Genomic DNA, 12,438 nt, shown 5'->3' on the forward strand with positions numbered 1-12,438 from the left:
GTGATCATTATGACATGGTTGGAGTCGGAAAAGCATGGACCATCCATCGATCCATCCATCTTTTGGTAGTATGTGGTTTTATTTTTGACATTTTTGCTAGCTCTTTATTATGGTCAGTCATCGATCGATCGATCCAGGCCGGGGCGTGCGTGGAGGGTGGTAGTACGTGCACAGAGTGCCTTGTCTCCACGAGGCCAACACGGGGGTCGCGTCACGTCAGGAATTATACAACAATTTGGGTGCGGCCGGGGACCAGACCAGGCAAATGCTATGCATGTGACTGCCAACCAACAAACGCGCACCTAGCTAGCCCATCACTGCTCGCTCCGAACAAAAACCATGCATCCAATCCAAACAAAAACACATGCACACATAGTACAGTACAGTGCGTATATCCAATTATATTCACATTCACATAGGAGGGATTCAATCATTCAGAACGGGACCAAGTCTGCAGCAGACAGGTAAAAACTATAGGTAATAACGTTGTTGATGAAAAAAATAACATGAGACATCAAGAGACTCTGTCATTGCATCACATGGTCAGTTGGTCACGTGGCTGTAAAGGAGTAGGTGTAAATATGTGCAGTTGCATTGCATTGCATTGCATTGCATTGCATACAGCCGCCTGCACGCATATGTGTACGTATAATACGTACAACCTAATTAAGTTCCGGGCCGGACTCACACATGCATGTGGCCAATTCCTCCGTGCAAGTACAGCCGAATGTCATCTAGTGATGATCATTACCGCAATCACGTAAAAGGTATGGTTTTAATTCAGATGATGATCGATAGTTCGGAACACAAAACCAAAAAGACCACATCGCGCAGACAATCACATCTAAAGCATTATTAGGTAAACAAATCACATGGCAAAACCCACCAATGAATCCATACAAGATCACGGCCCCCTACTTGACGATGAAATAATTAAAGGTCTCACAACCATACACAATTTTCAAGACATCAGCATACAAATTAAATATCTTTTTGGAGGCATGGCATGTGTATATTTTAGATGATTGTTGTAGTAACATAAGAATAAAGTACTGGCCTCTGCAATAATCCGATTCATAAGGATACATGTAATTAACATGAGTTACACAATCCAATTCGTTCTTCTTTTACTACGACTTTGGACCCTAGTTTCCATCAAGAGCATCTCTAAGGCCTCTACTTTTGAAGCACGAGGAGAAAAACCTAGATGGAAAGCCCCCTATGAAGAACTAAGATGTTAACTAAACTGACATTCCTATGAATTATCCAGCCGGGGAGAAGTCCGAGATCTCACGCCCTAGTTTCCACTAAGAACATCTCTAAAGCACGGGGAGCAAAACCCAGATGGAAAGCCCCCTATGAAGAACCAAAATGTTAACTAAAATAGCATCCCTATGGATTACCAGCCGGGGAAAAGTCCGAGATCCCATGCTCTAGTTTCACCTAAGAGCATCTCTAAGGCCTACTTTTGAAGCATGAGGAACAAAACTTGGATGGACAACACCCTGTGAAGAACTAAGATGTTGACTAAAATGCTTGCACAAAAATAAAAGATGTTAACTAAAATGGCATTCCTATGGATTAACCCGAGGAAAAGTCCAAGATGCTAGGAGGGATCAGAGTTTCCAAAATTCACTTTCAATAACTTCATTTTTGGCAAAATTGAAAAAAAAAACTGCTCTCCAACAAAACTCACTTTTTCAACTCTCAAGCAACAGGGCTATCTCAACTCTCGATCTTTCCTTGCTTCTTGTCCTACACCGACATCGCTACCACAAGAGTTGGGTGTTGGTGATGGATCTTGGGTGTCGGTGTGGGCATTGACGAGGATCATGTGCATGCGTTAGTGAGGGAACAGGGAGTAGCACACATAGGTCCTCGAGAGCGGGCGACACACAGAAGGTGAGTGGCCTAGTAGAGGAGCGAGAGGGTGGCGGCAGGCGACATGGTGGAAAGCAAGAGGGAAGTAGAGGGAGGTGGCTAACTCTAACACTCGATTGCGTCAAAGGGAGGGTATATCATGGGGGGTAGGAAGAATCCTCATGGTGGAAACAAAACAAGCGCTCGGGCTCATGATACAGGGTTTTGGACTCTGAGTGCAAAATGTTCGATAAAATCGAAAATAATCTAGAGAATTGAATGGAGATTCTCGCTTAATTCCATCTAGAATTCGATTTTAAGCGTATCCAAACATAAGGATACATATTTTAGATGATTGTCTTAGTAGCATAAGAATAAAGTACTGGCCTCTGCAATAATCTGATTCATAAGGATACATGTAATTAACATGAGTTACACAATCCAATTCGTTCTTCTTGTACTACGACTTTGGACCCTAGTTTCCATCAAGAGCATCTTTAAAGCCTACTTTTGAAGCACGCGGAGCAAAACCTAGATGGAAAGCCCCCTGCGAAGAACTAAGATGTTAACTAAAATGGCATTCCTATAAATTATCCAGTCGGGGAAAAGTCCGATATCCCACACCCTAGTTTCCACTAAGAACATCTCTAAAGCCTACTTTTGAAGCACGAGGGGCAAAACCCAGATGGAAAGCCCCTGTGAAGAACTAAGATGTTAACTAAAATAGCATCCCTGTGGATTATCCAGTCAGGGAAAAGTCCGAGATCCCACGCCCTAGTTTCCCCTACTTTTGAAGCATGAGGAACAAAACTTGGATGGACAACACCCTGTGAAGAACTAAGATGTTGACTAAAATTCTTGCGCAAAAATATAAGATGTTAACTAAAATGGCATTCCTATGGATTAACCCGGGGAAAAGTCCGAGATGCTAGGAGGGATCGGAGTTTCCAAAATCCACTTTCAATAACTCCATTTTTTGCAAAATTGAAAAAAACTGATCTCCAACAAAACTCACTTTCTCAACTCCCAAGCAACAGGGCTATCTCAACTCTCGATCTTTCCTTGCTTCTTGTCCTACACCGACATCGCTACCACAAGAGTTGGGTGTTGGTGATGGATCTCCGACATCGCTACCACAGGAGTTGGGTGTTGGTGATGGATCTTGGGTGCCGGTGTGGGCATTGACGAGGATCGTGTGTGTGTGCGTTGGTGAGGGAACAGGGAGTAGCGCACATAGGTCCTCAAGAGTGGGCGACACACGAAAGGTGAGTGGCCTAGTAGAGGAGCGAGAGGGTGGCGGTAGGCGGCATGGTGGAAAGCGAGAGGGAAGTAGAGGGAGGTGGCTAACTCTAACACTCGATTGCGTCAGAGGGAGGGTATATCATGGGGGGTGGAAGAATCCTCATGGTGGAAACAAAACAAGCGCTCGGGCTCAGGGTACAGGGTTTGGACTCCGAGTGCAAAACGTTCGATAGAATCGAAAATAACCTAGAGGATTGAGTGGAGATTCTCGCTTAATTCCATCTAGAATTCGATTTTAAGCGTATCCAAACATGCCTTTGGTTTGTATGAAAATTGTGCATGTTGCTTGCTTGTATGTATGGGTTTTTATTTTTTGACAAGAGTATGTATGGGTTGAAGTCCAAATTGCCCCCCAAACCGATTGAAAATCGGAGTTGGGAATGACTCCAGAATTCGCGAATTCCGGAGATATCTCCCGCTGAAAACTGGGCACGAGCCGTGGCTAATAGCATCCACCCAGCTGGCAGCTGCCGGTGGGGCTCGGCTTCGGCTCCCCCGGTGCACGGGGATCACTTGCCAATTGCCATGCCATCATCTACTCCGTCTCATTCATCACCCCCCAGGTCCGCCGGCCTCCCCACCCCTGACAGGCAGCAGAAGCAGATGCAGCGGCAGCCAGCCAGCGTTGCTGCATTGCCTTGTTGTTGGGATCCCCTCCACGTTCCCGTCCCGTCCCGCCGGCCGGAGCACATGGCATGGCGCGCCATTCATTCATAAGCCCTCGCCTCGGTTGACTCATCACTCAACCACTGTACCTGTACCATCCTCTGTGATCTGCTGCCTCTCCGACCGACGCAACGCAACGTCGCTGCTCCTTCCTTCCCTTATCGTCGACTGAGGCGGTGCTAGTATATAGTAGCTAGCTCTGTCGTGCCCGTCTTGTCTCATCCTCATGTGAGCAGCAGCAAGGCTGGCTGGCATCGGCAATGGGGAAGGCGGGGCGGTGGCTCAGGAGCATCTTGGCGGGGAGGAAGGACAAGGCCAAGGCGCTGCAGCCGTATCCGCAGCAGCAAGGCGACGCCACGCCGCTCCCGGCCGCCGCCGCCGCGAGCAGCCCCCGGGAGAAGAAGCGCTGGAGCTTCAGGCGGCCCGCGCAGCAGGGCAAGGTCAATAGTAACACGGCGCCGTCCCCGCTGTCGTCGTCGCTGGAGCCGTCGGCGCGCGAGCTCGACCAGAGCGAGCACGCCGTGGCGGTGGCCGTGGCCGCGGCGGCGGCCGCCGACGCCGCCGTCATGGCTGCCGCCGAGGCTGCTGCCGCGGTGGTCCGTCTGACGGTGACGGCTGCGGAGGACAGCCATCTGTCCGTGACCTGCTGCCCCGTCGAGGCCGCCGCCGCCAGGATCATCCAGGCCACCTTCAGAGGCTATCTGGTGAGTCCTTAACCTGGAAGCCTGTCACCATCACATCACATCACAGGCAGGGGCATCACATCACTTGACCTGACTGACGAACGCGCCGCCATGGACGGACGGACGGACATGCACTTGCAGGCTCGGAAGGCGCTGTGCGCGCTGCGCGGGCTGGTGAAGCTGCAGGCGCTGGTCAGAGGCCAGCTGGTGCGGAGGCAGGCCACCGCCACGCTCCGCCGCATGCAGGCCCTCGTCGACGCGCAGTCCCGCCTGCGCGCCCAGCGCGCGCGCATGCTCGACGCAGACCACGCCACGGCGCCGCCGGCAGCCTACCAGCCACGCCGGTCACCGCAGCATCCCATTCCAATTCCAAGGCGCCGCAGCTCCTACGTATGTCCCACACACACACACACTTCCATGACCGACTCTGCATTTTGCCCGCCTGGTGAAGTGGCTGACATCACGCGGTTTCGCCATGTCGGAGACATGCAGGAGGTGATGGACCGGTCGTCGGGGGAGGAGCACGTGAAGATCGTGGAGATGGACGTCGGCGAGCCGGCGCGGCGCGGGCGGAGCAGCTGCTCAGCGGCGGCCACCGAGTCCAGGGAGCGGCGCCTCGCCGAGTACTACCACGGCGGAAGCGGCGGCGGCGGCGTTGGGCAGTGCTCGCCCGCGCCGTCGTCCGCGGCGTTCTTCGGCGCCGAGCTCAGCCCGCCGCGCACCTACAGCGGCCACTTCGACGACGTGTTCGCGTTCGACCCCGCGGCGACGGCGCGGAGCAGCCCGTACGTGGCCCCCTACGACGACGCCGCCGACGGGTACGGCGGCGTCGACGTCCCGAGCTACATGGCCAACACCGAGTCGTCCCGCGCCAAGGCCCGGTCCCAGAGCGCGCCAAGGCAGCGCACCGACGCGGCGGCGCTGGAGCGGCAGCCCAGCAGCAGGCGCCGCGGCGGCCAGGGCGGCGGTGCGCCCAGGAAGATGATGCAGCGGTCGTCGTCGCACATCGGCGTGCCGGCGGCGGCGGCCGCGTGCGGGTACGGCTACGGGTACGGCTACGGCTACCAGCATGCGCAGCCATGGGCGGGCGTGAGGCTGGACCGGTCCAGCGCGTCGGTGGTGGGCAGCGAGTGCGGGTCCACCAGCTCCGTGCTCACCGCCGCCACCGTCGGCTACTGCCGCTCGCTCGTCGGATTCGAGGTGCGTTCCCGTAGTGGATCACATGATTTCTTACAATCGGAACTCGGAATAAATTGGTACTTGTTCGTGCACTGATGACGATCCGTGTTCTTGGTTGAGCTGCAGCGGGGACACTACTGAAACAGCTGCGAATTGAAGAAGCACCATTGCGGCAATACAGTACAGTGTATGTATGGACTATGGAGGAGCGGTGGATGGAAATTAAATGGATCGGAAGAGTTTTGGTGTTTGCACTATGCAATGTTGTTGTACCAGTTCATCTATCTATGCCTGATGAGTGATGATGGTTCTTGTGAAATATTATCTGCGTGCTGTTTCTTTTTTTAACTAGCCAGGCGAGAAGCGAGATGTGTAAATTCGAAATGTTAACAGCATGCGTCGTTAATCGAGCTGCCTAGTGATTGAGTGCGGGTGATACGGCACAGGCTGGATGGAGCCTAGAGAGCTTACCATGATACAGTGTCACTAAGGCCACTTTGGAACATAGGAAAATTTTCTCTTTCCTGTGTTTTTATAGCAAAAATAAACTAGTTTCTACAAAATTCTTGCATTCAAGTGGACCCTAACTTATCCAGTTTACAAAAAGAATACGGTCATGCTCGCGTCCGGACGTCCGATGGGATTGAATCCCATCGGACGCACTCCATAAGCACGGCCCTGCACCAGCCTCCCGCACCTATATAGAAGAAAAAGCATATCCCGCATCGCCCCCGTCTGCACGACCTCGTATCGCCACCGTCCACCCGAACAGAAGAAGAAAAGCACAGACCCACACTACCCCCACGCGCACGGGAGAAGTGGATCGAACCCGCCCTAGCCCTCGCGCATATGGGATCTGCCCCTCTCTCGACCTCGTCAACCCCCTAGCACCTTCTCCCGCCGCCAGCTCGCCCCCAAAGCCCGCCCCAACTCACCACCCTCCCTTTGTTGCTGCAACAGTAGGATGCAACATCAATCGAGACCTAATGCAACAACCGAAGAAAATCATTGCAACATTCAACCCAGATCTAATGCAACAAACGAAGAAAACCATTGCAACACCAAGCAAGTGAGCTCTCCGGAACCCTAGTCTACTGTGACATCGACCAAGACCTAGTGCAACAAACGAAAAAACCCATTGCAACATCACTCCAGATCTAATGCAACAAACGAAGAAAACTATTGCAACATCAACCCAGAGAGCTTGTCGGAACCCTAGCCTACTGCAACATCAACCGAGACCTAATGCAACAAATGAAGAAAACTATTGCAACATCAACAAAGACTTAATGCAACAAACGAAGAAAACCATTGCAACATCAACCTAGACCTAATGAAACACACCAAGAAAGCCATTGCAATATGGTGAGGAGTTGAACCGTGGAGCTTGTCGGAACCCTAGTCACCACCACATCTCATAGATCCAGAGGGAGGAGGAGTAGAGGAGGAGGAGGTGGTGGTGGAGGAGCAGATCCAAAGGAGGAGGGGAGAGGAGAGAGGCCTCGGATCCAAATTCATCCCCACCTACCTCATCGAAGCCATGACGCCGTCATCGTCTCTGGATGTATGGAGGTGAGAGAGCGAGGGACAGAGAGCGGGGAGGGAGGGAGGCGTGCTCTCCTTGCTGGAAGCTGCCATTGTCGCCCACACTCTGGTGGCATAGAGGCACGCAGAGGTCGTTGCGGGGGGAGGGATGGAGGGAGAGAGGGAGGGGTAGCTCGCCAGGCATCGCGGGGTGGAGAGCACGCTGACGAGCAGCCTAGGCGGGTGTGGCGCTGGCGAGCCGAGAGGGGGTGCGTGCGCTCGGGGTGAGCGGTGCCGCAGCGGCAAGCGACGAAGAATGGAGCAGGCGACGCTCGAGTGGCTGCGTAGAGGAGAAAAAGGAAAGAAGATAAGGCAATGGGGGAGTGGAGGAGCTTGCGCCACGTCCATCCAGGGGGTAAAACACACGTCGGAAGCCCTGTGTCAAGTATTTTCGAAAAAAATAGTATAAAGTACAGATGTTGCCTAAAAACGGTGGATCCTATCTGTCGGCCATTTACTCCACTGGAGATGAATCCACAAATCCTCAAATGCAACAGCTTTAATATCATGTTTGACACATCTACATGCGCAGAGTATTGTGGTGACGTTGGACACAATTCTTCCACACCTGATGCATTGAATCAATGAACCAAGCATTTCGGGCCAACCCTTTTCTTGTGTTCATAGCCAACTACCTTGGTGTGTCTTCAACGCTAGGTGGCCTCAAGTATTTCTCTTAAAACACTTCAACCATAGCCTTGACAAAGTGGTTGAAAGCCTTAATCATGCTGCTCTTCACAATCTTGCACACCTTATCGACTGAATCTACAGGAACATTGTAAGCAAGTGTACGAATTGAGCCGACCATCTTTTGCAAATGCAGTAGCTGGAGTTCCTTTATTACATTTTTTCACTGCCAGAAACAATCATCATGAGCCCTTGATGTGGTGGTGGATTTGGATCATCCAAAATTCGAGACATTTGTTGCTTTGGATATGTTTGTATAAGGTAGTACATATCCACTTGTGATTCAATAATGTCCAAAATATATTGGAGATGAGCACAAAAAGTCCAATGTCCATTGGATATATTTTGATTCGAGAGAGTTGTCTCTAATGTCTATCTTAGGTTTTTAACATAGGGTCCACGTGTTGATCTTACCGCACTAATATGGATAAAGTAGTATGTTATAGCTGTTTCAAACAATTTTTAGCCAAATTTGCTAAAATTTTAAGATGTGAACACGATGTTTTAAATTTTAGCTAGGGTCCACTTTTTGACATGGTGCCAAGAATTATATATACTTGCACCAGTAGATGTAGAGTAGTGGGTTGTCCTACTAAATCATCTCCAAACAATTTCGATTAATTTCATCGAAATTTAAAAGTATGAACGTGTTTTAAATACTAAGGGTCCAGATTTTAACGTGGTACCCACGTGTATATATAGCCACAACAATTTACATAAAGTAGCTAGCTATCATACTAATCAATCTTAACCAAATTTTAATTAATTTTGCTAAAATTTAATGTGTGAGTAAGAGAGATTTTAATTCTAGCAAGGTGCAGCTTTAGACGTGAAGTCAACATGTAGTTATAGCACGCGTTTGCTATTATATTGGGTCTGGATGGATTCTTTTTTAAAAAATAATTGAATTGCACTGGACATTAGTGATTTAGAATTGGATTTAGATTGGATGTTGCATCTTTTTTTCTTGGCCGATCTTAATTGCACTTTCCCATTTGAATATGGATCTAATCTATTACCACTATTATATTCTCCTATAATGAGCCTTGTGCATGTATTAATTAAATTACACAAATAGACAAAACAATATTAGCATTACTATATTTTTCAAAATAAATATAATAATGCTAATATTGTGAATGCTTTGATCTTTCTAAATGATTTTTTTTCGAAACATAATAGCTTTACGAAGTCATCATTGGCTCCACTTTATTGAAGGGTGCATGGCTTATCGTTAAAAAGATATCATTATGTCATTAAATTCTAAAATAAATCTAAAAAAATTGCCTCGCTAATGTATGAACACAGTTAAATCTTTGTTAAAGATCCAGAAAAAATATGAGCATCCATGTTCTCAGTTAAAAACCCATATTAGCATATTTAAAAAACCTAATCAGCCGAGCACTAAGCTCGTTAGTTCTGGACGAATCTAGTGGTCTTAGATATGTTATTGATCTGACAAAACAGTTGATACCATGTACAAAATTTGAAGGCAGAGGAAAAGCGTTCCTGATTATTCATGCATACTTAGCGAGAGAGATCACGGAGAAAATTGGCTCATTACTATTTTTCACTCCGAACCGAAAAGAAAAATAAGGATTCGATTTATTATCTAGACGTACTAGCGGAAGGCTAATATATATTTATCTAATCCAATGCGGAGTCGTACTCGTATATATATTTATGTATCCACATTCCTCTGCAAATTAAGACGCCCAGTGTAGGATTATCCAACAAAGTCACAAAAAAAAAAGTGTAGGATTATCCAACCAGGATCGGAGTAGGAACTCGGAACTGCTTTCCTACACATATACGACTGTATCGTATCGATCTATATGTTCATCACACGTCCTGTCCTTCGTCGATCGCACTTCGCCATCGTTTGCACATACATACGTACACCAGTTGCCAGATTCGTTAGCACGTAGCACACGCAGGCAGGGCAGAGCCATGGTGGTGGTGCAGCAGGTCATCGACGTGCCTGCGGCGGACGACGGCGCCCGGCAACGGCGCCCGGCGGTGCGCGTGCCGGTGCCCCCGCCGCGGTCGCTGCTGAGCACGGCCGGGGCCAAACTCAAGGAGACGCTGTTCCCGGATGACCCGTTCCGCGCCGTGGCGCGCGAGCCCGCGGGCCGCCGCCGCGCGCTGGCCGTGCTCCGCTACCTCCTCCCGTGCCTCGACTGGCTGCCGTCCTACTCCTTCGCCAAGCTCCGCTCCGACGTCGTCTCCGGAGTCACCATCGCCAGCCTCGCCGTCCCGCAGGGCATCAGCTACGCAAGGCTCGCCGGACTCGACCCCGTCATCGGACTATGTGAGTATCCATGCCAGCCATTGTACAGAGCAACAAACAACGTGACGACCGATCGAACCCTCTCTCTCATTGCTTACTACTGTATTACAGACTCGAGCTTCGTGCCGGCGCTGGTGTACGCGGCGCTGGGGAGCTCGCGGGAGCTGGCGGTGGGCAGCACGGCCGTGATCTCGCTGCTGTTCGCGTCCATGCTGGGTCCGGCGGCGGCGGCGTCGCCCGTGGAGGACCCGGCGCTGTACGCCAGCCTAGCCTTCACGGCCACCTTCTTCGCGGGCGCCTTCCAGGCGGCGCTGGGAGTCCTCCGCCTCGGCTTCCTCATCGACTTCCTCTCGCACGCCGCCATCGTCGGCTTCATGGGCGGCGCCGCCACCGTCGTGGCCCTGCAGCAGCTCAGGGGCTTCCTCGGCCTCCCGCACTTCACGCACGCCACCGACCTGCCCGCCGTCATGCGCTCCGTCTTCTCCCAGTCCGGACACTGGCTTTGGCAACCCTTCCTTCTTGGAGCCTGCCTCTTCGTCTTCCTGCAGATCACGCGCTACATCGTGAGTCCTAGTACAACGATTCATTGCTGCTCTTGTTACAGTTAAGATTAAGATGCATACAAAAATGATAGTATATATATAAGTAATGAATCCCCTGTCTAATGATGAATCTTCCTTCTTGCAGAGCAAGAGGCGGCCCAATCTGTTTTGGATATCGGTGGCGGCGCCATTGGCGTCAATCGTTGTCTCCACACTTCTGGTCTATCTCATCAATGGCGAAAAGTACAGTATTCAAACGGTGAGCATGCATGACCAAAAATAAGACATGAATCCTTATAGCTATAAAAAAATATAGTAGTACAATATTAATGTATGAGACTAGCTAGCTGATGGCTAAACTTGCTGCAAACTGTGCTTGCTAGATCGGCTCCGTGAAGAAGGGCATAAATCCCTTGTCGATCAAGAGTCTGCTCTTGTCGTCGCCACACACATGGCTCGCCGCCAGGACCGGGATCATCACCGGCATTATCTCACTCGCTGTAAGCACTTCGTTTTGTTCACAGATCGAATGATCAATCATCCGGGGCATGCAGATGCATGATGCATGGTTTAATTCGATCGTGTGTGCACTGCATGTCTGAATTAATGCAGGAAGGATCTGCGGTGGCGAGGAGCTTCGCCATGGCCAAGAACTACCACGTGGACGGGAACAAGGAGATGATCGCGTTCGGGGCGATGAACATGGCGGGCTCCTGCACCTCCTGCTACCTGACGGCGTCTCCCTTCTCGCGTTCGGCGGTGAACCGCGACGCCGGGTGCCGGACGGCCGCGTCCAACGCGGTGATGGCGGTGGCCGTGGCGGCGACGCTCCTCTTCCTGACGCCGCTCTTCCGCCACACGCCGCAGGCGGCGCTGTCGGCCATCATCACCTCGGCGATGCTGGGCGTCATCGACGTCCGCGCCGCGGCGCGCCTGGCGCGCGTGGACAGGGTCGACTTCTGCGTCTGCGTCGCCACTTTCCTGGGCGTCGTCTTCCGCAGCATCGACGTCGGCCTCGTCGTCGCCGTCGGCGTGCTGGTGCTCCGGATCCTGCTCGCCGTCGCACGCCCGAGGACCACGGCTCTCGGCAAGGTGCCGGGCTCCACGGCGTACCGGAGGATGGACCAGTACGCCATGGCGCAGGCCACGCCGGGGGTGCTCGTGCTGCGCGTCGACTCGCCCATCTGCTTCGCCAACGCCAGCTACCTGCGGGAGAGGGTCTCGCGGTGGGTCGACGACCACGAGGACCGGATCAGGGCCTGTGGCGGCGAGAGCCTGCGGTGCGTCGTGCTTGACATGGGAGCTGTCACGAGCATCGACTCGTCTGGTACTGGCATGCTGGAGGATCTCAAGAGGAGCCTTGACAGGAGAAGCCTCCAGATAGCATTGGCCAATCCGGGCAGTGAGATTATGAGGAAACTTGACAAGTCCAAGGTGCTTCAGATCATCGGCGACGAGTGGATCTTCTTGACAGTAGCCGACGCGTCAGATTATGCACACAGAAACTGCAAGATTGCAACTACTTTGCAAACTGTAGTGCCGCCGGACGAGATGGTCTGAATATCATTGACATTGACACTATGATCTACAGTATGTCTGATTGTATGCCTTGAAGATGGAAGAATAGCAAAAGCTAATCCTATTT

General features: G+C 51.3%; 2 protein-coding genes across 2 annotated transcripts; both read left to right on the forward strand.

Moving 5' to 3' along the window:
- Window positions 3,720-6,108, forward strand: LOC8059454. Its single transcript, XM_021461790.1, has 4 exons — window positions 3,720-4,532; window positions 4,653-4,901; window positions 5,004-5,711; window positions 5,817-6,108. Exons 1-4 carry the CDS (start codon window positions 4,089-4,091, stop codon window positions 5,829-5,831), a joined length of 1,416 nt encoding a protein of 471 aa, XP_021317465.1. The 5' UTR covers window positions 3,720-4,088; the 3' UTR covers window positions 5,832-6,108.
- On the forward strand, window positions 9,904-12,353 carry LOC8064895 (sulfate transporter 3.2). Its single transcript, XM_002464556.2, has 5 exons — window positions 9,904-10,272; window positions 10,363-10,814; window positions 10,939-11,052; window positions 11,177-11,293; window positions 11,406-12,353. Exons 1-5 carry the CDS (start codon window positions 9,912-9,914, stop codon window positions 12,351-12,353), a joined length of 1,992 nt encoding a protein of 663 aa, XP_002464601.1. The 5' UTR covers window positions 9,904-9,911.

The sequence above is a fragment of the Sorghum bicolor genome, chromosome 1, assembly GCF_000003195.3.
Source record: "Sorghum bicolor cultivar BTx623 chromosome 1, Sorghum_bicolor_NCBIv3, whole genome shotgun sequence".
NCBI lineage: Eukaryota > Viridiplantae > Streptophyta > Magnoliopsida > Poales > Poaceae > Sorghum > Sorghum bicolor.